Source organism: Leucoraja erinacea, unplaced genomic scaffold (genome assembly GCF_028641065.1).
Source record: "Leucoraja erinacea ecotype New England unplaced genomic scaffold, Leri_hhj_1 Leri_576S, whole genome shotgun sequence".
Classification (NCBI taxonomy): domain Eukaryota; kingdom Metazoa; phylum Chordata; class Chondrichthyes; order Rajiformes; family Rajidae; genus Leucoraja; species Leucoraja erinaceus.
The window spans coordinates 67,651-95,539 of record NW_026576483.1 but is presented as its reverse complement, the minus strand read 5'-3'; the positions used below and the strand labels follow the sequence as shown (position 1 = coordinate 95,539).

Sequence of the window (27,889 nt, the reverse complement as noted above, 5' to 3'; positions counted from 1 at the left end):
GTCTTAGACTTTATGCATATCTCTGACCTTTGTTTCCCCGCTAGGTGTACAGTGAGCCTGGGATCTGTTACATCCAGATTCAGGAACAGCCTCTTCCCCTCAGCCATCAGGCTATAAATCGCCAACAAACAGACTCTGAACTGTAATAGCCTATTGCACTTTATCTGCTTATTAGATATATGTGGATATTGAACTGAACTATTCTGAAGTTGTGCTTACAATATTCTGTGTGCTGCAGCCAGAAGTAAGAATTAGTTGACGATCTGGGACCACATGCCAATAACCTCACTTGACTTAAATCTTGAGTATCCTGCTTATCAAAATACCTCGCTGTGTTGGCCTAATCCTGCATGCTTTATTCTACCTCCTCATTTTCCAACTTCTTCTCCCCACCTTCAATTCAGTCTGAGAAGGATCTCAACCCAAAAATGCTTCGATCCATGTCTCCAGGATGCTGCCTGAACCCTGCGAGTTACGCCAGCACTTTCATGTACTTCTCTGAGCCCACCTGGATACACTCATTTCTACCCCTAACTTCACACATATTCTTTTCTACTTCACAATTCATACCTCTTTCTATCCTCATCTCTTCCCAACATTAACTTTTATCATTTTCATCTCTGGCCAGTTTTCAACACATCTGTTTATCAAAATCCCTCTCACACCTGTCCGCCAAACATCCCACCCTAGAATTTGCTGTGTCCCCTCCTATCCTCATATTCCACCCTTCCCCCCCCACCCCCCAATCAACCACAATCATTCTGAGGAACGGTCACACAACGCCGACACATCACCTATCCATGTTTCCCAGAGGTGCTGCCTGAACCCCTGAGTTACTCTAACGCTTTTGCATCTTTTTATTAATGTTGGTGCAACTTGCCTACTGATTGTTTAATCAATCCTTTTTCAGATGATTCATGTCAACGTCCAGAAATCGACAACGCTGTACCCTCCAGAAGACATCGATTCAACCATGGATCCAACATTTCAGGTTCTCTGTTCTCATGGGTATAAATTGAAAAAGGAGATGCAACAATTAAGTGCACGGATGTAGAATGGCATGTCAAACGATCTTTGTCCCAGCCTGTATTGGTAATTTCTTTGCAATATTATTTGAATCAAAAAGGAAATAAAGACATGAACATTTAATTATAGTAACTGTTAAAAAAGTAATGGTCATAGAATGGAAACCGGCCCGTTTACCTCTAAGCTGCGCGCATAGTGCGCACTGCAACACAACGTTTTGCAACCAGCGCACAAAGAAAATTTATGTGCGCATATAAGGATTTCTGCAGATTTTGAAATGCGGAAAATAAAATCTCCACGATTATCGCAGCCCGCTCTGGCAACAGGGAAATCATCAGTTGGATCCTTTCGTGGGCCGATCTTTCCCCGTGCTTCATCCAGGGGAGGAACAGGGCCTTCGTCTTCAAAGATCGCGCAACTGGCAGAAACCCAGCGATAAATGAATGGGACTACTGACCTTGGAGAGGGAGGTGGGACGGGAGGGGATGGAGAAGGGAGAGAGGGGGTGGAGAGGGCATGGGAAAAGGGAGAGGGGGGGGGAGGGGAGAGGGGGAGTGGAGGACTTGTTACAGTGTTAAAATGAAAGAACTTTCATTTGAAAAACAAAGGGGGGGGGGGGAGCATTCAAGAGTCTGGATGTCATATAGGATAGGATAAAATCTTAACTGGATACATAACTGCAACAAATGGATTCATATTTCTACAAATATGATATTTGTATACTAAAATATGGCCATGCAGTTTTATTAGCCATGAGAGAGAGAATATCGTGAAACTATTTCAGGTTTATATTTGCACAAGCAAGTCGGTGCGAACATACCTTAATAACAGCATAAAAAATTGCACAATGCAAGATTTCTGCGCACACAAACTACGAAAAATTAGAGTGAACATTGCCTGTGGGCTGACCAAGATGCCCCCCGCCATGCGCACCCAGTTTGCCTTGTTTTAAAGATAGACACAAAATGTTGGAGTAACTCAGCGGGACAGCCAGCATTTCTGGAGAGAAGGAATGGGTGACTTTTTGGGACGAGTCCCTTCTTCAGACTTTGTTTGACCCCTATTCCTCTAAACGTTTCCTATCCATGTATCTATCCTAATATTTCTGAATTGGTGTTATTGTACTGTCTCAACTACCTCCACTGGCCAGCTAGTTCCATATACGACACCATCTTCTGAATGAAATAGATTGCCCCCTCAGATTACTATTAAATTTTTCCCTCCTCACCTTCCACCTATGTTCCTCTGGTTGTTGATTCTCCCCTACTCTGGGTAAAAGACTCTGTGCATTTGCCCTGTCTCTCCACCCCATAATTTTATACACCCTCTTTAGGATTACCTTTCAGCAGCATTCAAAGGAATATAAAGTCTTAGGGTGCCCAAACCTCTCCTGTAGCTCAGTCCCTTGAGTCCTGGCAACATCCTCATAAATCTTCTCTGCATTCTTTCCAGCTTGCAACAAATAGTTGCAATAAGCTTACAGATACTCCAATAATAATGCCTCTTTCCAAGTCATTCCAAGTTATTGTGCACAGGTTTTTATTCACAATGCAAGTGCATAAAGGGTTATGCACTTAAAAAGTGGCACGTAATTAAAAAATGCGTAAACATATACGCGGCTATGCTGTCAGCAGTAAATATCAGTGCGTGATTGTGGAAGGCAGGTGAGGGCAGGACAAAACATGGCAAGTAATAGATGGATAGAGGTGAGTAAGGTTTTTGATAGGAAGAAGGCTGACCAAAGGCCAGAGTGGTGGAATGGTGGCACAGTGGTAGAGTTGCTGCCTTACAGCGCCAGAGACCCAGGATCAATCCTGCCTATGGGTGATATCTGTATGGAGTGTGTACGTTCTCCCCGTGACCACGTGGGTTTTCCCCAGATCCTCCAGTTTCCTCCAAAGACGCGCAAGTTTGTAGGATAATTGTCTTTGGTAAATATTGTACATTTTCCCCAGTGTACATGTTGGGTAGTGCCAGTGTACGGGTGATCACTGGTTGTCACGGACTCGGTCGGCCGAAGGGCATGTTTCCGCTCTAAATTACATCTCTAAACCAAATGAAAGATGAAAAGACAGAAGGTGTGTCTTTCTCCCCACCCCCTCTCCCCCTCTACCATCAATCTTAGGAAAGGTCTAAAACATTGCCTGTCCATGTTCTCCACACATGGTTCCTAACTCAGTTACTCCAGCAATTTGTCTTTTTTTAACCACTTGCCAAGCTTTGCCTGCCACCACCTCTTTTTATCTCAGCTTTCTCCACCCCACCAATCTGTCTGAAGAATGGTCCTTCCCCGACACAACACCAATCAATGTCTATACGATGCTGCCTAACCTGCTCAGTCACCTGCTAAATATATTGTGGATATTTTCCAATCTTTCAGCCCTTCATTTCAGTTTGTTAAGCATCAATCAGCAGCTATGGATATATTTATTGAGAACACACAGTTTGGCGGTAGCTCATGATCGGAATAGAAAGTGGAGTAAACAAATATGTTAGGGTGGTCAAGAAGGCTTTGAGCTCATTGGCTTCATCAGTCAGAGTATTGAGTATAGATATATGTAGGAAAGGAACTGCAAATGCACTGAAGATAGACACAAACGTACTTGAGTGGCAGACAAATGGTAAAATTAATCAGAAGGATAGTGAAACGAGTTGGACAACTAGGATGGGGGAGGATCAGTGAGAGAGGGAAAGCAAGGGTCATCTTCCCCATGGTCAACAATGAACCATTCTACATTTCTTTGACATTGTCTGTTTTGATCTGTCATTTTCTCACCTTACGTTCTTCTTGAAACACTTCCATTTCACAAGTTTCCATCCCCCTTGACTCTCAGTCTGAAGAAGCGGGTGTCGACCTGAATCATCACTTATTCGTTCTCTCCGGAGTGTCCCATTGAGTTACTCCAGTATTTTGTGTCTATCTATTAAGTTTAGAAGTTGTGAGGTCATGTCACAGTTATGTAAGTCCACGTTATGTGAGGCCACATTTAAAGTACTGTGTTCAGTTTTGGTCACCATGTTATAGGAACATTTTGTCAAGCTGGAAAGAGTGTAAAGATTTACGAGGATGTTGCCAGGACTCGATGGCCTGAGCTATTGGGAGAGGTTGACCACACTAGGACTTTATTCCTTGGAGTGCAGGAGGATAAGGGGTGATCTTGTAGAGGTGCATAATATCATGAGGGGAATAAATAGTCTTTTGTCCAGCATAGGGGAATTGAGAACAGGAGGACTTGGGTTTAAATTGAGGATGAAAAGATTTATTACCTGACGGGTATATTTTTTACACAAAGGTTGGTGGGTATATGGAACAACATTCTGGAGGAGGTAGTTGAGGCAGGTACTATCAGAAACATTTAAGAGACATTTGAAACAAGTACATGGATAGGGCAGGTTTAGCAGGTTATGGGGCCAAAAGCAGGCGGGTGGGATGAGTGTAGATGGGACCTGTTGGTTGCCGTGGGCAAGTTGGGCCAAAGGGCCTGTCTTCATACTTTATGTCTTTATGACTCTCTATTACTCTATGTGAACAGGGGTGCAAAGAGGAAAGCATTGTCATTTGCTGAGTCCTTATGTTATAGCGGTTTTCTACATGTAAATATTTTAATGATCTCAAGGTCTGATCTGAACAATTACTTTACAGAACTCGGATGTGTTAAACCGCCAACAATAGAAATGGGGATTTTCGTCCTAAAAAGGCAAGATATCATCAGGATGAAGTGGTGGCTTACTCTTGCCTTGAAGGATATTATCTTTTTCGGAGAAAGTTCCTTGCGATGTGGTCCCATTGGATGGCCAGACCCACCAAAGTGCATCGGTAAGCAGGGTTTGTATTCTCCAGATATAATCCGGTGTCCTTGGCCAGATTACAACTGAAAAACAGTTGCATGTGCATTTCACAATCAATTTTTCATTAGCATATTTACCCAGCACCACTCAATGTTCAAAGGTAATGTTTGTGTGCCAATGTCTGTGCCAAACATGATTCCAGGACCATCATTTACCTCCTAGTACACAATCCATCTCCTTACATTCCCTGAATATCCATGTGCCCATCCAAAAGTGTTCAAAATGTCACTATTGTTTCTGCCTCCACCACCACCCCTGGCAGCGTTTTCCAAGCCCCCACCACCATGTACAAGGCCATGCTTATTGCAGAGAATAGTGAACATTGGAACTTACTGACCTGGATTGCTGTGGAGGCTTCATCATTGAAGGGATTTCAAGAGGAGGTGGATAGATTATTGAAAGATTGTGAAATGCATGAAACTGACACAGAAGCGAGACTGAAGGCTGGTCAGATCAGCCATGATCATAATCTAGTGTAGATTTGAGGGGCCAGGAGCTTCCTCTTTCTCCATTCCTACCCCACACACTCAGTCGTGTGGAAGGAAAGTATTTCGGGAACTTGCCTCACAGACAACTTAAGAGCAATGGGGAATCGGCAATGATTGCTGATCTGTTCTGGCTGCAGAAGCACGCAAAGTGTAAAGCAAATAAACAAAGCTTAGAAACAAAGAGCTGCACATGCTGGTTTATACTAAAGGTAGACACAAAATGCTGGAGTAACTCAGCAGGTCAGGCAGCATCGCTGGAGAAAAAGGATAAGCTTTGTTTCGAGTCGGGACCCTTCATCCTTCTTCAGACTAAGTTGGTGGATAACATGACTTTAAGTCATAATGTTTCCAGTACCATGTCAAGTGAAACCTAACGTGATTATTTATTTCAAGAAAACTCTAAAAATGCAAATGTAGGTTAATATATTATGGAGAAGAACTTCAAATTTTTTTCCTGTTTTCCAGATATGCAAAGTGTATGCATGGATCACTATCCATTGGTAGAACATGGATTTATCAACACTGAGATGAGCTACAAAGCAAGCTATGAATGTCAAGCTGGATATAATATGGAAGGATCAGAAGTGGTAATATGCTCTGATGGGAAGTGGTCACAACCACCAACTTGCAGTGCTCCTCCAGGTGAGATGAATGATATAACGGTGACACTGGAGAAATTGTGTGAGGTTAGAACATGTGAACAGAAGGACAGTGTAGAATATAGCAGAGCTCCCTGCACTGGTGCAGAAATAAAGCAGATGACTCAAATATTGTTTAAATTTAATTTCAAAGTCACGTGAGTGACTACGTGAAGAGGCCTGGCAGTCCGCATGTGCGTCAATTCGTCTAGCGCACTGGCGCGAGCGGAGCAGTTTGTACTGCTCTGCAAGGTAAGTAAATTTTCACCGTGCCGCTCTAAAGTGTGCCCGGTGTAGCTATGGAGGCGGTCGGTGGTTTCGTCCACCGTGGAAGCTCCGTAGGAGCTACAGTGGGTAGAGGCTAAAATTGGGAACCGCGGCACAAATGGGAGGCCAGCGTAGGCTCCATAAAGTGCTGGGATAGCGGCTGTTGCCGTTATCACGGTAGCAGACGGCCCAAATGGGAGACCGCCAGCTACGTTAAGTGTTACAGCTGCCGGTATCAGAGCTTCATACGGGAGCAGGCAGTCAGAGGTGGAGACGTGGGGCTCCATAAGCAGCTAAAATTCATAAATTGCGGCTGCCGGCAGCCAGGTCTTTTTCACTGCAGGAGATCGCCAGCAACAGTTACTGCTACAGTTATGCTACAGCAGCATATAGTGTATACTTTATTTTAGGCAGCTATAATAGAGGTGGCATTACTAACAGTTGCCACTGGGTCACGTTTATGACTATCATAGCCAATAGCATTCTAAAGTCATGTTTAATTTTTGGCAATAGCTTATCATGCTAATAAAGTTTTAAAAGAGATAATTACAGAGGACATTTATTATCTCTTATACCTATGGTATAGTGAAATTGGACTTGCCATTGCAGTCCAGTGCTCCTGGCTTGTGAAGCCTTGTTTGAGCTGTGCCTATCAGTCACCTGTGGAAGCTACACCAAGTCGTCACATTTATTTATATAGCACATTTAAAAAACAACTCTCGTTGGCCAAAGTGCTTTACATTTGTTATAAGAATAGCACAACAAAACAAACTACATACATATATACATGTAGCCCTCACTCAGAGGACGCCAGGAAAGGCTTGGGAGTATAGATAAGTCTTTCGTCTTGACTTAAAAGAGTCGATGGAGGGGGCAGTTCTGATGGGAAAGGGGAATGCTGTTCTACAGTCTAGGGGCTGCAACCACAAAGGCGCGGTCGCCCCTGAGCTTATGCCTAGACCGTGGGATATTCAGCAATCCCAAGTCGGCCGATCTGAGGGGCCTGGAGGTGGAGTGGTGGGTGAGAAGATTTTTTACGTAGGTGGGGGCAAGCCCATTGAGGGCTTTGTAGACATGGAGGAGAATCTTGAAGTTTATACGGAACCGCACAAGGTGGTGTCATGATAATTTCCGCTCATTACAGGGGACTGTGGAAGATTCTTTGACAAAAGACTCCAACTATTTGCATATCAATAGAGTAGTCGAATCTCTGATTTTATAGGGATAGCTTTCTTTTAATCATATATACGTCATTACCTATAACAACACCTGGCAGGGTTGATGTATTTCTCCTACTCTGTCTGGCGTATGGAGGCCAGAGGCGCTCCAGTCATTCCCTGTAACAATATGTTGACTCCGGAGGGGAGCAAGCACTCGGAGTCACTAGCAGGTGCAGTCTGTTTGATAAGTCATGACACCAACAGAGCACTGATCTGCAGCTAGTCTCGGTTCGGCTGCTAAAGGAAGTAGCCTGACAACCCCAAGTCGGGGCAAAGTGATAGCCAAGTCTTGGGACATCTGTAGCAGATGTAATTGTGCTTTGTCCCAATTAGAACATCTGATGAATAAAATTATAACACAAGGAATGCTTCGTCTTACCAAGGCATGTCAGGCAGCAGCTCCTGGTTCAGGGTTGCAAATTTTCCTCCCACTCAGATGAAAGGAGTGGTGGAGATGGTGCCAAAGTATATGCACATATGCCTGAAGAAGCTCCTGGCTCAGGGTTGCAATTTTCCTCCCACTCGGTTGAACGTAGTGATGGAGATGGTGCCAAAGTATATGCACTCATGCCTGAGGCAGCTCCTGGTTCAGGGTTGCATAAGTCCTCACACTCGGATGTATGAAGTGGTGGAGATGGAGCCATATATATTATGCTCTGTATTACAGGCAGTTCAAGTCATATGCCTGTAGCTGCCCTGGTTTCGGTATTCGTATTTTTCCTCCCACCCGAAAGACTATCGGAGATGGTGTCACAAAATATGCTCGGTATTATGGAAGCATGCACAGACAGTCTGAGGCATACGGATATGGCAACGCCTGGTTCAGGGTGCAATATTTCTCCCACTCTAAGAGAGTCAGAGATCAGTACGGACTGACTCCAAACATGAGCCCGAACATGACTATGTGCCGGGATCCCATGCTTTAATGCATGATGTACGACAATCGCATGAAGAAAAGCTGTGTGCTCTTGCCTCTAAAATTGCTATTCCCTTGGGGACGGACAAGAAATTTCAAGAGAAGCTGGCCAGCGGCATCACCTATCTAACAGAAATGACAAGCATGATGGACAGGGTCTGCAAATGGAACTTCTCTGAAGCTCCAACAAAGGAAATTGACCTGGGGTTAGAGACGCTGGTAAGTAAGGTCTCGTTATTAACCTCCATAAACTCCGAAATGGAGCAGTCTGTCGGCCCAGGTTGCGTTTACTGCCAGCATGGGCTGTCTAGTCATTTTCACTGTTTCTTGGATAAGATCAGGTTGATGTAGAGACATTGGCAAGGTGCCTTACACAGTAACCTCTGTAAGTTCCAAGTAGGAACAGTTTGGTTACCCTGGATCGGGGTAGACCATCATGAAACTGGCTAGCCATATGAGTCATAGTGACCAGAGAAGCACTGCTTCATCATCTATGAGAGGTTATCAGACTGGTCAATAGAATAAAGTAGTTGAAGTTTTTCTCAACATATGGTTTATTTCTCCTCATTTAGCAGAGTTACTGGTTCATTGGAATCATCATTGCCATCCACTCTGGGACAGGTAGTAACCAGCAGAAAGTTCGTCTGGCATATATTATAACTTTATCTGACCTGCAGGTTCATGTTGTGAATCAACAATGTATTCATAATAATCCATAGGCTCTCAATACCAGTATTCCTGATTGAGTGGTGGGTTGAAGAGATTGTGTTATGCACTCTGGAGACTTAGACATGTGGTCTCAGTCAAAGGACTGCAAGATAATTCTTGATTCAGCCTTGCATTATCCTAATCTCCACTAAGGAAAACGCTACATATTCATGGTGACTCTTAGTCAAGAGTTGACAGGGAACTAGTATTCTCACATCTAAGAGAAACTGTGGTTTCAGCTCTAGTCATTAGCTGCTGATTATATATTATCAGCGATATGTATGAATAACTAGATAATGCATCTTCCGCGGGTAGGAAAGCCTAAACATTTTCGTCCGTAGGATCAATAGAGGAACAACGGTTCCGAGTGCAATCAGTGACAACTCATCCGAGGATGAGTGGTCTGGCCAAGGACTAGAGGGGTATATTTCTTAAGATTACAGAAATATGGTGCACGCCGAATCGGGTTAGCATTAGGCTAATCAAATTGTGGGTTTACTTACCCAGTCTAAGATGGATGATTGGGTGTCTGCAATTTAACTGACTCAGGGAATCGATCTTGTAGTTGCATAATCTGTCATATCTATACACATAGGCACAGATTCTGCTGTTTAATAACAAAGCTAGTGGTGAAAGCCTATGCTGCCCTTCTCAGATTAATAGGCATTATGTCATCCAGTTTTAGGTATTATGCAAAATTGCAAATGATAAAACTTATGAGTTGTCGGTAGATATCTTTTGCGATATTACAAATGAGGCAACATGAAATTTAACAGTGCCAATTTGCCTATTCAACCACGCCATGGTAGGCGGCTGAAGCAACTCTTATTTACTCATTCACGTGTGACGGCTGGGACAGCCTGTCTTCTCGGGCAGCTAGCTCTGCACGATTGTATGAGAACCTTGTGAACAACATATGTGAGTCAATTCTATACGGAAGTAACAGGTTTGTGTGGCTTCCAGTTTGAGCCTAGAGGAACTTATAGGACAGCACAATTGACATTGCTTGTGCTGCTTTATCATTTCTGTAATACCATTAGTGGGACATAAATGATTAGTTCTTCACCCACTATTCTCTAACGTTATACAGGGTGTCTTTTATTTGACCACTCTAATAGCCTACACTCATTGTAATGTACGATGTACATCAGTAAATTGTAATGCAAATATTCCTCAACATTTTCCTAATGGGACCAGTATCTTAAGATGATTATGCTTTCAGCAGCTGATCTCAGCATAAAGAACACAGCCTTACTCAATCTCTGGCTTAGTCTCCACGTCATACTGACATTAGGGTAGCTTGTTATAGAAATAATCTCATAAGCAAATAAGCAGGATTGCGTACATTTGAGGTTGACAGCATACCCACCAGAGCAGAGATCAGGGATGTCATAAGGTATACAAGTGCACTCAGTTGCTAGTGCCTATGAACTGGAAGATAGTTATTTTGTTTCAATAGTCTCAAGATATTGCTGATGGCTCATTGGCAGCCAATACAATGGATTTCCTTTTCATCATACAGCATGAGGTTTACATAGTGCAGGTTAATAAATTATAAAATTTGGTGTAATGTGTCTGGATATTTGCAGATAGAATTATGCACATTATTGCATAAGTTATTGTCTAACTCAACAGTCTATTGGGACTACAGGTCAGTTTAGAGCAATGGCCATGTATGCAAGCTAGCATCATGATATTAATAACTCATCTTTTCCTACAATTAATGGTTTATCTGGTTAAGTGTTTCACACGCAGATTATGTCACTGCATGAAACCACAGAGCTTTGAAATCTTCACGTAGTCACTCACGTGACTTTGAAATAAAATAGAAAGACTAAACGAGAACTTACCATTTGAAGTTTGATCTTTATTTTATGAGAAGTTGCAGTGAGGGATTACGTACCTTCCACTTCCAACCCTATTCTCATAAAGATCATTCGGTAGTTCTAGCCTTCAATCTTTCAATAGCTTAGGTCAGCAACTATTCTGTGGGTTCATACAGCTACATTGAAGATTGACGCGCATGCGGACTGGCGGGTTTCTTCACATAATCCCTCACTGCAACTTCTCAAAAAATAAAGATCAAATTTCAAACGGTAAGTTCACGTATAATCTTTCTAGTATCTGCCATGATGCTGATTATTGAGATGAAATCTGACCATAAATCAGGTCAGCGGTTTCTCTGTGGCCGGTCATTTGACTTGTCCTCAGGGTCGACACGTTTTTGCCATTGTTAATACAGGTGCACAACCTTTTATCCGAAAGCCTTGGGACCAGACACTTGTCGGATTTCGGACATTTTCGGATTTCCGAATGGAAGATTTTTAGCGTAGATTAGGTAGGTAGCGCGGGCGGCTTGAAAAGTCTGGAGCGACTGCCTCCTCCCCGGAGACCGGGGGATCATTGTAAATCATTGCATAAATGTTAATCAGTTAGTTTGGAGGGATTTTATGTGGTGGTGGTGGTGGTGGGGTGGGTGGGTGAAGGGGGAAACTTTAATTCTTAGTCCCCTACCTGGTCGGCGACTCCCAACATCGCGGAGCTGGGGGCTCCGTCCGGCCGCGGGCGGCGCCGGTTGTAGCTCCGACCCCGGCAACTTTACCCCTGGCTGCGAGGCGCTCCAAATCCAGCGCGGCACGCGGTCGGACGCCCGCAGTCCCAGCTCCGCGAATGTTAGGAGAAGGCGGCCTCAGCGCCCTGGAGCTTACCGCACAGCGACCCGGTAAGGCATTGCCCGCTTCCCGTTGGTATCCCAGCGCTGCGACGCCGCCGACTCCCAACATTGGGCGGGCGTCCGGTCGCGGGCGGCGCTGGATTTGGAGCGCCTCACAGCAAGGGGTAGAGTTGCCGGGGTCGGAGCTACAACCGGCGCTGCCCGCTGGCCGGACGGTGGCCACAGCGCTGCGGAGCTTACTGCACGGCGACCCGGTAAGGCATTGACCGCTCCCCGTCTCTCCGACCAGGTAGGGGACTAAGAATTAAAGTTTACCCCTTCCCCCCCCCCTCACATAAAAGCCCCCCAAACTAACTGACTAACATTTAAGCAATGATTTACAGATGTTTAAGTGTCTCCCCGGTCTCCGGGGAGGAGGCAGCCGCTACAGAAGTACAGACCTGGGTTGACCATGGGTCGTTTCGGGTCAAGTTTGACGCCAAACGCGAGCTTTGGTGTGCAGACGACATCCTGGAAAAAATGGCCGGTTTTCGGAGTTTTTCGGTTTCCGGAACACCGGATAAAAGGTTGTGCACCTGTATTAGAATAGAATAGAATAGGTCTTACGGTCTGAACAAAATTTCGTGCATGCAGTCATACATACAATAATACAATAATAAACAATAAACACAAATTAACATCCACCACAGTGAGTTCTCCAAGCACCTCCTCACTGTGGTGGAGGCAAAAATCTTAGGTCTGCAGTCTCTTCCCTCCTCTTCTCCCTCTGCGCTGAGGCGATACCCCACTGGGCGATGGTGCAAACAGTCCCGCGGCTCACCGAACCCCACAAACGGGCCGGCTCAAACACTGCGGCCCGGGGTGGTCAAAGCTGCCGCCCTCCAGTCCAACGGACGCAGCTGCTGGCCCGCGGCTGAACCTGAACTCAGGTCACCGCCGCCAGAATGCTGTCCCAGCCACCGGAGCACCGCTCCAGCCCCTAGCCGGATCGCCCTCACGTGAGTGCCATTCCTCCCTCGAGCTGGGCCGCTCCGACGGGAGCGTTGTACCTCCCTCGGGCTGGGCCGCTCCGACGGGAGCGCCACAGCCCCTCACGGGAGAGTCTCAGCCCCGCGCCAGGCCGCCCTCACGGGAGCGTAACAGCCCTTCACGGGAGCGCCGTTCCAGCCCCGAGCCAGGCCGCCCTGACGGGAGCGAGCCCAGGGCAAGTCCTGACCGGCTCTGCCTCCAGAGTCTCGAGGTCGCCAGTTCCGCCATTAGGCCTCAGCGCAGACGGAGGCAGAGAAAGGGGATACGACAAGAAAGTCGCATTCCCCCGAAGAGAGAGACAGCAAGCCCCGTTTCAAACCCCCCCCCCCCCCCCAAAAACACCCCCCACATAAACACAACCACAACCCAAAAACCAAAAACAAAAAAAAAAAAAAAAAAAAAAAAAAAAACACAAAAAAGTAAAAACAAACGGACTGCAGGCGAGCCGCAGCCATTCACCAGCGCCGCCACTTCCGGTCTTGGGTACTTTGCAATGGATAAGAATAAATGTAATTAATTGATAACAGCCGCAGTCTTCTGGCCATGATATATCAACTATTTAGCACATACATGTAAGAAGCCTTGAAACTTGTTGCCTGCTGATTACTTGAGAAGTTACTGCCAAGCTCATATGATGAGATCTGATTTTTGAATTTAATAAAGTTTTACTACTTTATTTAGTTGTAGTGTAAATTATAGAATAAAGTTATACTTACTCATTCAATAGATCCAAAACAAGGGTGTATAGAAATGCCACCTCCATTAAAGGATGGAGACATACTGGGATTTGATTCTCCACCATTTCGTCCTGGTCAGATTGTAACATATCAGTGTCAGGATTACTACATCATGGAGGGAAATGAACGTGTTACCTGTTCTGGTGGGAAATGGTCCAAATCTCCACGTTGTCTTGGTAAGTAATCTTTAATGTCAGTTCTAAACCTCAATAATTATTACAACTAGTACAATACAATACAATACAATACAATACAATGTATTTGTTGTCATTTGAACCCAGAGGTTCAAACGAAATTTGGTTTCTGCAGTCATACAAAGAAGAAGAACCAAGACACAACACAATTTACACGAACATCCATCACAGTGAATCTCCTCCTCACTGTAAAGGAAGGCAAAGTCTTATCTCTCAATAAAACGGTGGAGATTGCCCCATTAGTGTGGTTAATTTTTACCATGGTGCTTTCCTATAATGAGTTTCCTACAATTTGTATACATTCATTTGCAGGATAAATAACTCTAAAAATGTAATTATCGTAGCTTTTTCAAACATAAGGTTTAGCACTACACGCTACGAATCCCAGTTCTGGAGACACTGGTATGGTGGTCTCGTTGAAGGACACAGATCTTTTTTTTAAATTCTGGATTTTAAATCATGTATTGTGGTTTTTTTAATACATATAATTTATGATGCTTTTATTAGAGAAATACTAAGATTTTATATGTATTTTATAGTGTTTTTATATGCAATGTATTTTTATGTAATGTTCTCCCCTGTCTGGATCTGAGTCTGAAATAAAGTGTTTTATTATTATTACTATTTAATTTGAAAGGTGTTTTAATGTACACATCCTTTAACTTTAAAAGCAAGTCCTCCAGGAGGTCTTTACAATTGACTGGTCATTATTTGACTGCAGATAGTATTTGAATCCAGTGGAGGCCTTAGATTCCACATTAAACTACAGTTGGACATCCATCAGCTTTGGAATGTGACATGTTATGAAATAATAGGGCAAAACTGCTAAAACTGTCAAATAACCTTTGAACAATGAAACACAATTTCTGTCAGTGTGAGGCCACATGCAAATTGGAGGACGAGCACCTCCTATTGTGCTTGGGCAGCTAATATCCCAGCGGTATGAACTTTGATTTCTCTAGTTTCAAATGACTCCTGCATTTCTCCCTCTGAATGACTATTTCTCCCCCACCCTTGTTGTCCTTCTAGTTTCACTGTTTGCATCCATCCCTGTGTCCCTGGTGTTAGCATATCTTCTCCATCCAACAATGGGCCATTATGGACTCCACTCTTCCTGAGGTCTTCTGTTGCCGCCCAGTTTTGTTCTAGCCTTCTCTATCTTTCAGTCTGAAGAAGGGTTCCAACCCAAAACATCACCTATTCCATTTGTCCACAGATGCTGCGTGACCCTCTAAGTTACTCCTGCATTTTGTGTCTATCAAATGGAATTTCTCTCTGCAGTGAAACTCAAATAATCCGGCACCCATGGCACTTTGGTGCTGGACTGGTGAATTTTCTGGACTATTGGACATTGGTCCTATTCAGACCCAAACACATGGTGTTGAATAAATTGTCCAGTGAGAACTGGTGAGTGTAAAGAGAGCGCGGATTTATGCAGCCACAAACGTTGCCAGGTATTGATACCTGTGGGCTGCTGGCCCCAGCTTTGACCACAGCCCACAGTCCAGCCCCCAACCCAGCCACATTCTGTACCCTGGTGTGGCTACACCCTCCTCTGACCCTCTGGAACTCGCTTCACCTTCGTATCTCATGATTGAACCAGATGTGGGACCCACAGGACATCTAAACCAATCAATGACAGATGATCAAAAATTGACTATAGTTGTTAGGAATCCGCAGACAAGTGACCTTGTACTCTTGCACAATACACAATCAGAAACCAAAATCTCTCCATGAGCATCACAGCAAATTGCACAACTCTTGAAATTACGTCGTTGCCTCTCCAAAAACCACCTGACCACAGATAGTGCATAAACCACTGCTCGATGAACAGTTGTTCTCTTGGTTGGAAATCATGGAACATCAACAGGATTTTGCTTTCTGTAAATCATTCACAATGGCCTCTCAATCCTGGGCACATTGTGACATCTTGATTACAAGTTCCCTTCCAACATCTACAGTATTTTCCCAAGTGTCAAGTCTCAGTGTCTCCTCAACGCCACCCACTGACATCTGCCTTTATTGTTTTGATGTGAACCATACAGTGCACTTGTGGAATGATAGCTGTTGTCATCCGGTTCAAATGTAATATATCTATCGCTCTGTCTTGAGATCCTGTGCTTAGATATTTCTTGTCAGGCTAAAACACTCGTCCTCCTGTGGTACAGATTGGACAGTTGGAAACTCATTCCCAACCTAGGTGCAACTCCAAAGCCAATAAAATCATGGGAGACCCCTTCCACCCCTGCAACAGACTGTTCCAGCTGCTACGGTCAGGCAAACGCCTCCATTGCCATGCTGTGAGAACGGAGATGTTGAGAAGGAGTTTCTTCGCAGAGGCCATTCGGACTGTAAACTCCAATCTCACCAGGGACTAACTTTTACTGTACCACTTTACTGCTTTTTTTTAAAATTGCTGTTTTCTCCCTTTTTCCTTCCACCCACAATATTTAACATGGAAAAGAATATGTGATTCTGTTCCATTCTGTTTGTAGTTTGTGGTTGTTTGGTTGTCTTTTTGCACAAAGTCCGCGAGCATTGCCACTTTTCATTTCACTGCACATCTCGTATGTGTATGTGACGAATAAACTTGACTTGACTTGACTCTTGTCCTTTAGCATTTCTCATTGAACACCTTGTTCATCTTGCTCGTCTGTGGGAAAAGAGGTAGGAGTTACGGAGCCGTGAGGTGCCGTACATTTCTGCCACTGCTGATAGTTTGTGGCACTCATTGATGACGGGTTTTGATCTTATGAATCTGGGCTGACCCCTTGTATTACACACAGCTGTGGAATCATATATCCTACTGGAGTTTGTCTTCAGTGGAAATCAGGAGTTTGTGGTGATTACTACCAACATTGATTTACTGGGCAACCATCACAGATGGAATTGTGAGGACAAGACAGTGATTAAGTGATGCAAATGACCTGGCATTGAAACCTTCTCCAAAGATGCACGGAGATATAATGATGCAGAGCTGTGCATCACAAAATCCTTTATTTATCAAGTCCACGTTGTACAGTTAAAAACCGAGGGTTAGTTGTGAAATGTCTGCCACTGGCATTCCCTTTCAGTAACAGGCAACCATTGCAATCTGTAAAATTGTAAATGCTTGCAACTTCCAGCAAGGTAGGCAGTATCTTCAGAGAACAAAATGGAGCAATGTTTCAAACCAGTGACCTTTCATCAGAACTGGAAATAAATGAAGAGAAAGCAGGTTAAGAGCAAGAAGGAAAATAGAAGCAATGAGAGACTGTAACTCCCAGGTTTCTGTGCAATAGCTTTGTGTTTTTTCTCTGTGGCCATTACTACACCAGATTTGGTGGCATATCCTGAAATGTTTATGGAGTTCATTGCTTGTTGGTTGGCAATCTGAATGGTCGTAATTTCAGGAAGCCTGCACAAGTTGGGAAAAATGATTTGGCTGCTGCCTCACCCAGGCACTCCTGAAATGGATCTTTATTGGTATCCACAGGATAGCGCCAGCAATGGCTGCTTCGCCAACAGTCTGCATTGTGGCCTAACATCATGGAATTGGCAGTCTTGCTAGAGACCGATTTTTGAGATCTCCACCGTGGAGAGCCTATGGGACTTTAACATTGTGGAGCCTGCGATCCCTTCGCCAGGGATCGATTTCAGGAGCTCCAACCGTGGGTGCTTGCAGACTTACCATCGCAGAGCTGGCGGTCTCTGGTTAGACACCGACTTTGGGATCCCCAAGCCACAGGAGCTTCAACCGCACCGACACGGGGGTTTCAATCGCCCCGACGAGGGAGCTTTGATCGCCGGCTACGGGATCTTCAATCGCCCTGACGGATTATAGAATAAAGTTATACTTGTAACTCATTCAATAGATCCAGAACAAGGGTGTGATGTAATGCCACCTCCATTAAAGGATGGAGACATACTGGAGTTTACTTCGCCACCATTTCGTCCTGGTCAGACTGTAACATATCAGTGTCAGGATTACTACATCTTGGATGGAAATAAACATGTTACCTGTTCTGGTGGGAATTGGTCAAAATCTCCACGTTGCCTTGGTAAGTAATATTTAATGTCAGTTCTAATCCTCAATAATTAGTACAACGAGTGAGCCAGTAGTACATAATAAAACTGTGGAGATTGCCCCATTAGTGTGGTTAATCTTACCAAGTAACTTTCCTATATTGAGTTTCAATTGAGTTTGAAAGGTCTTTTAATGTACACATCCTTTAACTTTAAAAGCAAATCCCCCAGGAGGTCTTTACAATTGACTGGTCATTATCTGTCTGCAGATAGTATTTGAATCCAGTGGAGGCCTTAGATTCCACATTAAGCTACAGTTGAACTTATCCATCAGCTTTGGAATGTGACATGTTATGAAATTATTGGGCAAAACTCTGCTAAAACTGTCAAATAACCTTTGAACAATGATTCGTAATTTCTGTCAGAGTGAGGCCACATGCAAATTGGAGGAGCAGCACCTATTTTGCTTGGGCAGCTAATATCCCAGCGTTATGAACTTTGATTTCTCTAGTTTCAAATGACTACAGGAAAAATGACAAAAGATTCTCGAATTAATGGGAACAAAAAGTATTGAGAATAATAAAGAGAAGGTGCAGGATCAGGGCCAATTGCTAGCTGTGCGAGGGGGGACATGAATATGGATAACAAAGTGTTGTCAGGGATGCATAAAAGTATAAGAAATAAAGTGGACAAGCTTGAGGCCCAGTTAGAATTGGCAAGTATGATGTTGTGGGAATTACAAAGACATGGCTGCAAGAGGGCCTGGGCTGGGAACTGAATATTCAACTGTATACCTCCTATTGAAAAGACAGACATTCTGGCAGAGGGGTGGGGTTGCTCTTTAGGTGAGAAATTAAATTAAGTCCCTTGCAAGGGGTGATGTTGAAACAGGCGATGTGGAGTCAGTATGGATAGAACTAAGGAATTGTAAGGGTAAAAAGACCCTAATGGGACTTATCTACAGGCCCCCAAACAGTAGCCTGGACATACGGTGCAAGGTGAATCAGGAGTTAAAATTGGTATGTAGCAAAAGTAATGCTGTGGTTGTTATGGGAGATTTCAACATGCAGGTAGATTGGGAAAATCAGGTTGGTACTGGACTACAAGAAAGGGACTTTGTAGAGTGCCTTCATGATGAATTCTTAGAGCAGCTTGTATTGGAGCTTACCCGGGAGAAGGCAATTTTGGATTTAATGAACCGGATTTGACAAAGGACCTCGAGTTTAATGAGCCATTAGGAAGTAGTAGACCATAACATGGTGAGGTTTAATCTACAATTGGAGAGGGAGAAGGGTAGATCGGAGGTGTCAGTGATACAGTTGAATAAAGGGGACTATGGGGCCATGAGGGAGAAGCTGGCCAAAGTTGACTGAAAAGATACACGAGCAGGGATGACAATGAAACAACAATGGCAGGTATTTCTAGGAATAATACAGAAGGTGCAGGTTCAGTTCATTCCTAGGAGGAAGAAAGATTCCAAGGGGAGTAAGGGGCGACCGTGGCTGACAAGGGACGTCAGGGACAGAATAAAAATAAAAGAGAAGTACAATGTAGCAAAGATGAGCGGGAAGTAAGAGGATTGGGTAAGTAAGTAAGTTTATTGGCCAAGTATTCACATACAAGGAATTTGCCTTGGTGCTCCGCCCACAAGTCACAACATGCCATACAGTGACAGTTGCGAATGACTCAGAAAACACTAAACATTAATAATAATAAGACATTAATGATAAAACGCCATTGATCAAGCATGTGAACCAACAAAATACCAGATCAAAGGGAGGCTACAGATTTTTGGCTGTTGAGTAGAGCAACTACTCGTGGATAAAAACTGTTTTTATGTCTGGCTGTGGCAGCTTTGACAATCCGGAGTCACCTTCCAGAGGGAAGTGATTCAAAGAGTTTGTGGCCAGGATGAGAAGGGTCAGAGATGATCTTGCCTGCTCGCTTCCTAGCCCTTGCAGTGTACAGTTCATCAATGGAGGGAAGGTTGCAGCCAATAATCTTCTCTGCTGATCGGACGATTCACTGCAGCCTCCAGGTGTCATGCTTGGTGGCTGAGCCAAACCAGACCATGATGGAGAAGGTGAGAACAGACTCTACGATGGCCATGTAGAATTGGACCATCATTGCCTGTGGCAGATTGTGCTTCCTCAGCTGCCGCAGGAAGTACATCCTCTGTTGTGCCTTTTTGACTGTGGAGTTGATGGCAGCCCCCCACTTAAGGTCCTTGGAGATGATTGTTCCCAGGAATTTAAAAGACTCCACAGATGTGACTGTGGTGTTGTTCATGGTGAGTGGGGTGAGAGGAGGGGGAGCTCTCCTAAAGTCCACAATCAATTCCACTCTTTTAAGAGCATTGAACTCTAGGTTGTTGCGACGGCACCAGGACGCCAGCTGTGATACTTCTTGTCTGTAGGCAGATTCCTCCCCATCCTGGATCAGTTCAATCAGGGTTGTGTCGTCCGCAAACTTGAGAAGCTTGACAGAGGTGTCTGTGGAGGTGCGGTTGTTGGTGTAGAGAGCGGAGAGGAGAGAGTACGCAGCCTTGCGGTGCTCCTATACTGATCGTTTGCGGGTCCGAGATGTGGTTTCCCAGCCTCACATGCTGCTTCCTGTCTGTCAGGAAGTTGGAGATCCACTGACAGAGGGGTTCAGGCACAGTTTGGAGTGTAGTAGCTCTGGCACAATGGTGTTGAATGCAGAGCTAAAATCAACAAACAGGATCCTTGCATAGGTCCCCTGGCGGTCTAGGTGCTGTAGGATGAAGTGCAGGCCCAGGTTGACTGCATCATCCACAGATCCATGTTTAAAGAGCAACAGAAGATATCTAAAAATACAATTCAGGGGGAAAAGAAGAGGTACGAAGGTAAGCTAGCCAAGAAAATAAAGGAGGTTAGTAAAAGCTTATTTTGGTATGTGAAGAGATAAAATTAGTTAAGACCAAAGTTGGACCCTTGAAGACTGAAAAAGGTGAATATATTATGGGGAACAAGGAAATGGCAGAGTTGAACAGGTACTTAGGATCCGCCTTCACGAAGGAGGTTACAAACCATCTTCCTGATATAGTAGTAGTCAGATGATCTGGGGTGAAGGAGGAACTGAAGGAAATCCACATTAGGCAGGAAATGGTGTTGACTGATGGGACTGAAGGCTGATAAATCCCCAGGGCCTGGTGGTCTACATCCCAGGGTACTTAAGGAAGTGGCTCTGGAAATCGTGGATGCATTGGTGATAATTTTCCAATGTTCTATATAATCAGGATCAGTTCTTGTGGATTGGAGGGTAGCTAATGTTATCCCACTTTTTAAGAAAGGCTGGAGAGGGAAAACATGGAAACATAGAACATAGAAACATAGAAATTAGGTGCAGGAGTAGGCCATTCGGCCCTTCGAGCCTGCACCTCCATTCAATATGATCATGGCTGATCATCCAACTCAGTATCCCGTACCTGCCTTCTCTCCATACCCCCTGATCCCCTTAGCCACAAGGGCCACATCTAACTCCCTCTTAAATATAGCCAATGAACTGGCCTCAACTACCCTCTGTGGCAGAGAGTTCCAGAGATTCTCCATTCTCTGTGTGAAAAAAGTTCTTCTCATCTCAGTTTTAAAGGATTTCCCCTTATCCTTAAGCTGTGACCCCTTGTCCTGGACTTCCCTAACATCGGGAACAATCTTCCTGCATCTAGCCTGTCCAACCCCTTAAGAATTTTGTAAGTTTCTATAAGATCCCCTCTCAATCTTCTAAATTCTAGAGAGTATAAACCAAGTCTATCCAGTCTTTCTTCATAAGACAGTCCTGACATCCGAGGAATCAGTCTGGTGAACCGTCTCTGCACTCCCTCTATGGCAATAATGTCCTTCCTCAGATTTGGAGACCAAAACTGTACGCAATACTCCAGGTGTGGTCTCACCAAGACCCTGTACAACTGCAGTAGAACCTCTCTGCTCCTATACTCAAATCCTTTTGCAATGAAAGCTAACATACCATTCGCTTTCTTTACTGCCTGCTGCACCTGCATGCCTACCTTCAATGACTGGTGTACCATGACACCCAGGTCTCACTGCATCTCCCCCTTTCCCAATCGGCCACCATTTAGATAATAGTCTGCTTTCCTGTTTTTGCCACCAAAATGGATAACCTCACATTTATCCACATTATACTGCATCTGCCAAACATTTGCCCATTCACCCAGCCTATCCAAGTCACCCTGCAGTCTCCTAGCATCCTCCTCACAGCTAACACTGCCCCCCAGCTTAGTGTCATCCGCAAACTTGGAGATATTGCCTTCAATTCCCTCATCCAGATCATTAATATATATTGTAAATAGCTGGGGTCCCAGTACTGAGCCTTGGGGTACCCCACTAGTCACTGCCTGCCATTGTGAAAAGGACCCGTTTACTCCTACTCTTTGCTTCCTGTTTGCCAGCCAGTTCTCTATCCACATCAATACTGAACCCCCAATGCCTTGTGCTTTAAGTTTGTATACTAATCTCTTATGTGGGACCTTGTCGAAAGCCTTCTGGAAGTCCAGATACACCACATCCACTGGTTCTCCTCGCTACTAGTTACATCCGAAAAATTCTATAAGATTCGTCAGACATGATTTACCTTTCGTAAATCTATGCTGACTTTGTCCAATGCCAAATGTGCTGCTATCCCATCTTTAATAACTGACTCTAGCAGTTTCCCCACTACCGATGTTAGACTAACTGGTCTGTAATTCCCCCAGTCTCTCTCCCTCCCTTCTTAAAAAGTGGGGTTACGTTTGCTACCCGCCAATCTTCAGGAACTACTCCAGAATCTAAAGAGTTTTGAAAGATTATTACTAATGCTCCTACTCTTTGCTACTTCCTTAAGTACTCTGGGATGCAGCCTAGCCCTGGGGATTTATCCTTTAATCCATCAATTTACCCAACACCACTTCCCCTAACCTGGATTTCACTCAATTCCTCCAATCCTTTGACCCGCCTCCCCCTGCTATTTCCGGCAAATTATTTATGTCTTCCTTAGTGAAGACGGAACCAAAGTAGTTATTCAATTGGTCCGCCATATCCTTGTTCCCCATGATCAACTCACCTGTTTCTGACTGCAAGGGACCTACATTTGTTTTAAAAACTAATCTCTTTCTTTTCACATATAACATAAAAACTTTTGCCAGTTTTTATGTTCCCTGCCAGTTCCCCTATTCATAATCTATTTTCCCTTTCCTAATTAAGCCCTTTGTCCTCCTCTGCTGGTCTTTGAATTTCTCCCAGTCCTCCGGTATGCTGCTTTTTCTGGCTAATTTGTACGCATCATCTTTCGCTTTGATACTATCGCTGATTTCCCTTGTTATCCATGGATGTACTACCTTCCCTGATTTATTCTTTTGGATTTATAGACCAGTTAGCCTGACATCGGTGGTGGGGAAGATACTGGAGTCAATTATAAAAGATTAAATAGCCGCACATTTGGATAGCAGTAACAAGATCGGTCCATGTCAGCATGGATTTACGAAGGGGAAATCATGCTTGATTAATCTTCTGGAATTTTTTGAAGATGTAACCAGGAAAATGGACAAGGGAGAGCCAGTGGATGTAATGTACCTGGAATTTCTGAAAGCATTTGATAAGGTCCCACATAGGAGATTGGGCAAAATTAGGGCACACGGTATTGGGGGTAGAGTGCTGTCATGGATAGTAAATTGGTTAGCAGACAGGAAACAGAGAATGAAGATTAACGGGTCCCTTTCAGAATGACAGGCAGTGACTAGTGGGGTACCACAAGGCACGGTGCTAGGATTGCAGCTATTTACAATATACAATGATTTGGATGAAGGGGTTCAAAGTAACATGAGCAAATTTGCAGATGACACATAGCTGGGTGGCAGTGTGAACTGTGAGGAGGATGCTATGAGAATGCAGGGTGACTTGGACAGGTTGTGGGAGTGGGCAGATGCATGGCAGATGAAGTTTAATGTGGAGAAATGTGAGGTTATCCACTTTGGTCGCAAAAACAGGAAGGCAGATTACTATACTAAATGAGTTTGGAAAAAAGTGAACTGTGATGGTCTCAAGTAAGCATAGGTACTTAGAAAGCGAATGGCAGGTTGGACTTGGAAAGCAGGTCCTCTTGTCTAGTGAGACCACAGAGATTGTGTGCAGTCCCCTAATTTGAGGAAGGAATTCTGCAGAGCTTAGAGAATGGAACAGCTGGGTATGTCTCAGGTGTTTAAAAAGGATGAGAGTGGGGTTCTCATTGAAACATATAAGGCTTTTTATGGGTTTGGACATGCTAGAGGCAGAAAGCGTGTTCCCGATGTTGGGGGAGTCCAGAACCAGGGGAGAGAGTTTAAGAATAAGGGGTAAGCTATTTAGAACGGAGACGAGGAAACACTTTTTCTCACAGAGAGTTGTGAGTCTGTGGAATTCTCTGCCTCAGAGGGCAGTGGAGGCCGGTTCTCTGGATGCTTTCAAGAGAGAGCTGGATAGAGATCTTAAAGATAGCAGAGTTTGGGGATATGGGGAAAAGGCCTATCCATGTACCTGTCTAACTGTTAAACAATGGAATTGTTCCATACACCCACCACCCTTTGTCTGAAAAAGTTACCCCTCGGATTCCTATAAATCTTCACGTTGAACCTATGTCCTCTGGTCATCGATTCCCCTACTCTGGGCAAAAGACTGCATCTAACCGATCTATTCCTCTCATGATTTTGCATACTTCTATAAGATCTCCCCTCATCCTCCTGCGCTTCATGGAATAGAGACCCAGCCTACTCAATCTCTCCCTATAACTCACACCCTCTAGTCCTGGCAACATCCTTGCAAATCTTTTCTGAACCCTTTCCAGCTTGACAATATCTTTCCTATAACATGGTGCCCAGAACTGAACACAATATTCTTATTGCTATCTCACCAACGTCTTATACAACTGCAACATGATCTCCCAACTTCCATACACAATACTCTGACTGATGAAGGCCAAAAAGCCAAAATCCTTATTGACCACTACCTACGCCTCGACCTTCAAGGTACCATGCACCTGTACTCCTAGATCCCTCTGCTCTGTAACACTACCCAGAGGCCTACCATTTATTATGTTGGTCCTGCCCTTGTTTGGCGTCCCAAAATGCAACACCTCACAACGGTCTGTATTAGATTCCATTAACCATTCCTCCGCCCACCTGGTCAATCGATCCAGATTGTATTACAATTGTTCACAACCATCTTCACAATCTGCAAAACCACTAACTTTTGTATCATCAGCAAGCTTGCTAATCTTGCCCTGTATGTTCTCATCAAAATCATTGATGTAGGTGACTAACAGTAATGGGCCCAGCACCGAACCCTGAGGCACAACACGAGTCACAGGCATTTCGTCCGGTATCTGTTATACCATTGTTATGACTCTGGAATGACCACAAGTACACGTATTTAGGGGGTTGAAGCTGAGCATAAATCAAGGCTATGTTTATTTCACGACCGACGGGAAACAAAGTGCCCTGCCCATATTATGTCATTCCCACATATACATGTTGCTACGCGGGCAAACAAAGTAGTCCTTGTGATATAACGAAGTAGTCCTTGCAATATCACAACAGCATCCAGTCCGAGAAGCAACCTTCCGCCATTACTCTCTGCTTCCTTCCATGGAGCCAATTTGCTATCCATTCAGCTATCTCACCTTCGATCCTATGCGATCACACCTTCCAGAGCAGCCTAGCATGCAGAACCTTTTTGAATGCCTTATTGAAGTCCATGTACACAACATCTACAGCTCTGCCCTCATCAGCTTTTCTGGTCACGTCTTCAAAAAAATCAATCAGATTTGTGAAACATGACCTCCCACGTACAAAACCATGCTGACTATCACTAATCAGCCCTTGCCAATCCAAATACCTCTATATCCTATCCCTCAGAATACTCTCCAGCAACTTACCAACTTCAGATGTTAAGCTCACCGGCCTATAGTTTCCAGCATTTTCCCTGCAGCCCTTCTTGAAAAGAGGTTCAACATTTGTCACCCTCCAGCCTTCCGGCACCTCTCCTGTATTTAAGGACGACTCGTAAATTGCCATGTTGCCAATCCCTGGTGTCCAAGGTCCCCCGCCCCAGCTTTGACCACAGCACACAGTCCAGCCCCCAACCCAGCCACATTCTGGATCCTGGTGTGGCTACACACTCCTCTGACCCTCTGGAACCCGCGTCACCTTTGTATCTTATGATTTAACCAGATGTGGGACCCACAGGATATCTCAACAATTCAATGTCAGATGATCAAAAATTGACTATCGTTGTTGTCATGAATCTGCAGACAAGTGACCTCGTGCTCTTGCACAATACACAATCAGAAACCAAAATCTCTCCATGAACGTCATAACAAGTTGCACAACTCTTGAAATTACGTTGTTTCATCTCCCCAAAAACCACCTGACCACAGCTTGTGCACAAACCACTACTCGATGAACAGTTGTTCTCTTGGTTGTAAATCATGGAACATCAACAGGATCTTGCTTTCTGTAAACCATTCACAATGGCCTCTCAATCCTGGGCACATTGTGTCATCTTGATTACAAGTTGTCTTCCAGCATCTACAGTATTTTCCCAATTGTCAAGTCTCAGTGTCTCCTCAATGCCACCCACTGACATCTGCCTTTATTGTTTTGATGTGAACCATGCAGTGCACTTGTGGAATGATAGCTGTTGTCATCCAGTTCAAATGTAATATATTTGTCGCTCTGTCTTGAGATCCTGTGCACAGATATTTCTTGTCAGGCTAAAACACATGTCCTCCTGTGGTACAGATTGTACCCCTGTGGTACAGATTGAACAGTTGGAAACTCATTCCCAACCTGGGCTTCCTCCCTCTTGTCCTTTGACATTTCTCATTGAACACCTTGTTCATCTTGCTCGTCTGTGGGAAAAGAGGTAGGAGATACGGAGCCGTGAGGTGACGTACATTTCTGCCACTGCTCATAGTTTGTGGCACTCATTGATGACGGGGTTTGATCTTGTGAATCTGTGCTGACCCCTTGTATTACACACAGCTGTGGAATCATATATCCTACTGGAGTTTGGCTTCAGTGGAAATCAGGAGTTTGTGGTGATTACTACCAACAATGATTTACTGGGCAACCGTCACAGCTGGAATTGTGAGGACAAGACAGTGATTAAGTGATGCAAATGACCTGGCATTGAAACCTTCTCCAAAGATGCACAGAGATATGATGATGCAGTGCTGTGCATCACAAAATCCTTTATTTATCAAGTCCAAGTTGTACAAAGTTAAAAACCGAGGGTTAGTTGTGAAATGTCTGCCACAGGCATTTCCTTTCAGTAACAATATGTAAAATTGTAAATGCTGGCAACATCCAGCAAGGTAGGCAGTATCATCAGAGAACAAAATGGAGCAATGTTTCAAACCAGTGACCTTTCATCAGAACTGGAAATAATTGAAGAGAAAGCAGGTAAAGAGCAAGAGGGAAAATAGAAGCACTGAGAGACTGTAACTCCCAGGTTTCTGTACAATAGCTTTGTGTTTTATTGCTGTGGCCATCACTACACCAGATTTAGCAGCATATCCTGAAATGTTTAAGCAGTTCATTGCTTGTTGGTTGGCAATCTGAATGGGCGTAATTTCAAGAAGCCTGCACGTTGGGAAAAATGGTTTGGCTGCTGCCTCACCCAGGCACTCCTGAAATGAATCTTTATTTGTATCTGAAGGAACTTCCAGAATGTGCACGTTGACAAAAACAATGAGGCAAACTGCTGGAGGAACTCAGCAGGCGAGGTAGCGTCTGGAGATGGATTGTACAGACTGGGTTAGGATCCTCTTTCAAACCATCAGTCTGAATTCTCATTAGTCCCCCCTACACAAGAAAGCAAGAGAGGTGGGAGTAGGACAAAGCCAGGCAAATGATAGGTGGATACCTGTGAAGGGAGGGTTGATTGGAAGATGGATGGAGTAAGAGACCATGGATAGAGGTGAAATGAGACAAAGGGGTGTCAGATAAAGAGAAGATTAGTGAAATGCTAAGCTGGAAGGAGAGGTGTAGGTGGAAGAGTGCGAGGAAAAGAGGGGGGAGGTGAAAGGGAAATGTGGGACAGGGATGAGAGCTGAGTATGTGAAGAGGAGCAAGAAGTAGTGTGAGTGG

At 44.3% G+C, this 27,889-nt stretch overlaps 1 protein-coding gene across 2 annotated transcripts in view; it reads left to right on the top strand.

Moving 5' to 3' along the window:
• Window positions 1-916: 916 nt before the first annotated feature.
• Window positions 917-27,889, top strand: part of LOC129694195 (complement factor H-related protein 1-like) — a 34,328-nt gene continuing 7,355 nt past the window's right edge. Inside the window, exons 1-5 of one of the 2 annotated variants that reach the window (XM_055630909.1) lie at window positions 917-1,092; window positions 4,670-4,843; window positions 5,829-6,005; window positions 13,543-13,728; window positions 17,601-17,786. In XM_055630909.1, the coding sequence (XP_055486884.1) occupies window positions 1,056-1,092; window positions 4,670-4,843; window positions 5,829-6,005; window positions 13,543-13,728; window positions 17,601-17,786 (760 nt within the window). In that variant the 5' untranslated portion in view covers window positions 917-1,055. The remainder of the gene's footprint in view (window positions 1,093-4,669; window positions 4,844-5,828; window positions 6,006-13,542; window positions 13,729-17,600; window positions 17,787-27,889) is intronic. The other variant, XM_055630910.1, reaches the window with a different exon arrangement.